This window comes from Rhodamnia argentea, chromosome 5 (genome assembly GCF_020921035.1).
Source record: "Rhodamnia argentea isolate NSW1041297 chromosome 5, ASM2092103v1, whole genome shotgun sequence".
NCBI classification, from domain to species: domain Eukaryota; kingdom Viridiplantae; phylum Streptophyta; class Magnoliopsida; order Myrtales; family Myrtaceae; genus Rhodamnia; species Rhodamnia argentea.
In genome coordinates this window covers 9,650,691-9,655,493 of record NC_063154.1, presented here as the reverse complement: position 1 = coordinate 9,655,493, position 4,803 = coordinate 9,650,691, and the positions used below count along the sequence as shown (strand labels likewise).

General features: G+C 45.3%; 1 protein-coding gene across 1 annotated transcript; it reads left to right on the top strand.

Annotated features, from left to right (window-relative positions):
* The first annotated feature begins 1,005 nt into the window (after nt 1-1,005).
* LOC115740016 (indole-3-acetic acid-amido synthetase GH3.17) lies at nt 1,006-3,938 on the top strand. The gene is made up of 4 exons (XM_030673363.2): nt 1,006-1,338; nt 1,431-1,532; nt 1,649-2,484; nt 3,079-3,938. Exons 1-4 carry the CDS (start codon nt 1,049-1,051, stop codon nt 3,672-3,674), a joined length of 1,824 nt encoding a protein of 607 aa, XP_030529223.1. The 5' UTR covers nt 1,006-1,048; the 3' UTR covers nt 3,675-3,938.
* The last annotated feature ends 865 nt before the right edge of the window (nt 3,939-4,803 follow it).

The window sequence follows — 4,803 nt, the reverse complement described above, 5'->3', positions numbered from 1 at the left end:
TCGATGCCCTCGCGTTGGCCAACGAGGGCACAACGCCCTCACCTAGTGCCGGCAAGGGTCACCGGCCCTTTGTCAAAAAAAAAAAAAAAAAGTAAAGAAAAAGAAAACCAAAATATTTATGAAAAAATATTTAAAAATATCTACATTAGCGTCGGTGATGGCCAAGTAGGACAACCGATATTCATGTCGGTAATTTTCCGGCCAAAATTGATCGAATTGACTCAATTGGCACAAATACAAAAGGTTTATAAATAAATTGACACAATTGATAAGTTTAGGATTGAATTGGCACCCACACAAGAGATTTAAAACTTTTTGGACACTTTGCCCAGCGAAATGATTGGCTAATGAGGACACGTTAGTCCATGATTGCCAGTATGAGTAAACTGGGTTCTGTTCTTCTTGAGGTCACTTGGATTTTGGATTTCTAGCCCGGCAAAAAGCACAGCTTTTATCTATGATTAATTAAATCATTTTTCTAATTCTCTGTTGCCTTTTCTTAGCTTTTGTGTCAGTGGGAAGACCAAGCAAAGGGAGTCATGTTAGAGAGTTTTGACCAATTGATGAGGTTGCATCTAAGATTCTAAATCACAGCTTACCAGACAAGGCCACGTGCGTAGGACCTTCCCAGCCTCTCTACTTCTTCACCCTCCCTAGCGTTAAGCAAATATTGTAGCATCTGCTTGCCTTCAGCTTGTATATTTCTTTTGTCTTCTCTCCTCCTCCATTTCTGAGATTATTATGTAAAAACCTTCCAAGAAATCCCATCAAGAGAGCTGCTTATATTTAATCATTTCCTCTCTCTCAAAACCCTCAACCGGCAGCTGCAGAGAGAGAGAGAGAGAGAGAGGGGGGAGAGGAAGAGAAGTGACTGTTAAATATGAGAGAATTCATAAGTTTAGCTTATAAAAGTTGTGCTTCAGCTGGTGAGGTCGCCTTCTGAGTTCAGTTCTTGGGTGGCTCTTCAGGATTCTCCATATAAACACCCCTCAGGAATGACACAGCTTTAGAGTTTCTGCCCCCGAAAAAGCGATTTTCGCCGGAGAGGATGTTGCTTGGCTACGATCCGAACGACAATGAAGCTGGCCTGAAGCTTCTGGAGGACCTCACCAGGGATGCAAATCAGATTCAGGGACAGGTGTTGAAGGAGATCCTGACGCAGAACGCTCAGACGGAGTACCTCAGTGGCTTCCTGGATGGCCGTGTCGATAAGGAACTGTTCAAGAAGAAAGTGCCCGTGGTGAATTATGAGGACATCAAGCCATACATCGAGAGGATCGCGAATGGGGAACAATCTGAGATTATTTCATCGCAACCAATCACTGAGCTGTTGACAAGGTATACCAAGTTTTCTCCTGTCATCTGTTCTTGGCTTCAGCTGAAGCATATATTCTTGAACTAAGTGTTGTGCATGTCCGTCTTTCTCACAGCTCGGGAACCTCAGGCGGCCAGCCTAAACTGATGCCTTCGACAGCAAAAGACCTGGATCGAAAGACATTCTTTTACAACCTCCTGGTGCCCGTGATGAACAAGTACTGTACTTCCATCTTCATATGTTCTTTTCTGACTCAAAATTTTTGGGAGGAATCGAATGTAACAGTAAAATCCTAATTCAAAATGGTATACTATATCCCCGCTAATTTTTCAGGTATATCGATGGGTTGGACCAAGGGAAGGGGATGTACCTTCTATTTATCAAGCCAGAGATCAGTACTCCCTCCGGTTTAAGGGCGAGACCCGTCTTGACGAGTTACTACAAGAGCGACAACTTCAGGAATAGGCCTTATAACAGGTACAATGTGTACACTAGCCCTGACGAGACTATCTTGTGTTCCGACAGCAAACAAAGCATGTACTGCCAATTGCTTTGTGGATTGGTGCAACGGGACGAGGTTCTCCGAGTAGGAGCGGTATTCGCATCCGCTTTCTTGAGGGCCATCAAGTGCTTGGAAGACCATTGGAAAGAATTATGTTTGAACATCAGAACAGGTCAAATCAGTGACTGGATCGCAGACCCGGGTTGCAGGAGCTCTGTCTCCTCAGTCCTCAGAAAGCCCGATCCGGATTTGGCCGATTTGATCGACAAAGAGTGCGGAGGAGAATCCTGGGAAGGCATAATTAAGAAGATCTGGCCGAGAACAAAGTACATTGAGGTCATAGTGACAGGGTCCATGGCCCAATACATCCCAACTCTGGAGTTTTACAGCGGTGGGCTCCCTCTGATCTCCACAATGTATGCCTCTTCGGAGTGCTACTTTGGGATCAACTTCAAGCCGCTAAGCAAGCCTGCGGACGTCTCGTACACTCTCCTACCGAACATGGCCTACTTCGAGTTCTTGCCGGTGGAGAAAAGCCACGGTGGCAAAACGACTCAAGAGGTTCAATGCAACGGCAATTCTGGTTCACATCTGGTTGAAAAGACCGTTGATCTCGTGGATGTGAAGCTCGGTCAGTATTACGAGCTCATCGTCACAACCTTTACAGGTGTGTTCTTTTACCCTCTTCAGATCTGTTTCTTTGTCTGAAAGTACAGGTCCCTATTCAGTTAGCCAACTTCTTTGTCTGTTTTTTCGTTAATTCGGTAGGTCTATACTTGTTCGTGTAGATTTAATTAACCACAACAACTGTCACCACTGAAAGCCTCGCAGATCTAATGGCAGGACACAGCACAAAGCATGAATTAATGTGCTGCAACACTTTCTGGCTTCTAAGCCCAACCCTTCCATGTGCCAAACGCAATGCAACAAGTTTCTTTAATAGGAAAGATCCCAGTTGGTCGATATTTCTTTTGCCTACCCCAAGAGTGCAAATTTTAAACCAGCATGCACATGCAAATGTTTTGGGAACTTCAAACTTTGAGTAGGATATATAGCATTAAAAACACCAGCTTGACATGGTGTTACATTGCAAATCCCATTTTCATGTCCTAAAGTCACATGCAACAACAAATGAAATGTTCTGGTGAAATCGAACTAGAATTTTCCCAGTTCTTTAGGAATTAGTCGCTGATTGTCGTAAGTAAAGAAGCCGTTAATTTCACCATTTCTCTCAAAGATGTTTGTGAAATCTCTTCCACAGGCCTGTACAGATATAGGGTCGGCGACATCCTGATGGTGACTGGATTCTACAACAATGCCCCCCAGTTCCGGTTTGTGCAACGGCAGAATGTCGTCCTGAGCATCGACACCGACAAGACCAGCGAGGAGGACCTGCTCAAGGCTGTCACGGAGGCAAAGAAGCTCCTGGAGCCACTCGGGTTCCTGCTGACCGAGTACACCAGCTACCCTGATGCGTCGTCGCTGCCCGGCCACTACGTTCTCTTCTGGGAGCTCAAGGCCAAGGGCAGCAACATTACCATAGATGAGCTCATGGGGCTCGAGAGTGAGATCATGGAGGAGTGTTGCTCAAGGGTCGAGGAGTCGCTGGACTACGTGTACCGGCGGTGCCGGGCCAAGGACAAGTCGATCGGGTCGCTAGAGATCAGGGTGGTGAGGCACGGGACGTTTGATGCGCTGATGGACTACTGTGTGTCTCAGGGGTCCTCGGTGAACCAGTACAAGACACCCAGGTGCATAAAGTCGGAGGATGCCCTAAAGATCCTGGACTCGAGGGTGGCGGGGAGGTTCTTCAGCAAGAAGGTCCCCTTCTGGGAGCCTTACAAGATGGGAGGGTAGTAATAATGTCGCCAAGTAACGAGTTCCCTTTCAGGTTCTTCCTGCTGGTTTGGTAGGTTTATCGAAAATTTTCCCCCTTTCTCTACTCTTCCTTTTCTTCTGATATTAATTGGCCTGTTGTTAGGTGTGGCATGTAGCCAAGAATACCCCTTTGTCATGTTGATGGGATGATTTTTGTATTGTGACAAAGTTAATTTGACTATGTATTAACATGTGTTTTTTCTCCGCTTAGCCTGTGCCAATTGAATCCACAGTGTTCCATGTCCTTGAACTTTTTTGGCCTACAACATTTGAATTCTCAGTGCTACTTAGTAGGAAAGATTGGTCTGAGACTCTTTTACACATGGCCATTTTTACGCACGTACGGCTATGCCTACGAAATAATTTACCAGCACAGCAGTTCAATATTAGAAGGAAAAAAGGTGGGGTGGAAAAGGAAAGGAAGAGAGCTCTTATCCCGACGATCTGACAGTATTATCTGTTATTTCTGATCACACGGTTGATATTGTACGGTCTCTGATAGTACGGAAGCATTTTCCGGAAAAGAAAAAGAGATAAGGGAGAAGAAAGGGGGGTGCGTGGGTGTGTGATGCAGAAGGCCATGGTGTGGCCACGAGGACAAGGGACATAAAGAAAAGGAGATCCATGAAGCATGGGACGTGAATGTAAGGAGGAGACATGGATAGCAACCCAAGGGGGACAACCTCCACTGTTCATGCGATCGCATTTCATAAAATCACTTAAAATAAATCAATCAATCCTCCATCTTTGGTTTCATCCCCCTCTCCCTCTCTCTCTCTCTCTCTCCATAACTCTTAACACTTGCATTTATGGCAGAGCATGTGGCCATAACCACCTCCTCCAGCTCTCCGCCCGGACACTGTAAATTTGGACCCCCTCTCTCTCTCTCTCTCTCTTATATAAATTATACGTTGAGAAAAAATGTGCATGGCTTAACTTATGCGTGGGGTTTTCTTGAGATAGAAAGAAAGAAAGAAAAGGAGTGTCTGTTATTAGCCATTGTTTGCCAAAACCCTAAAACTGACGAAGCGGGATACGCAGTCGGATGACTATAATTAACATTTCATGAATGCATGCATGCAATGGGTTCCTATGGCGGATTATCTGT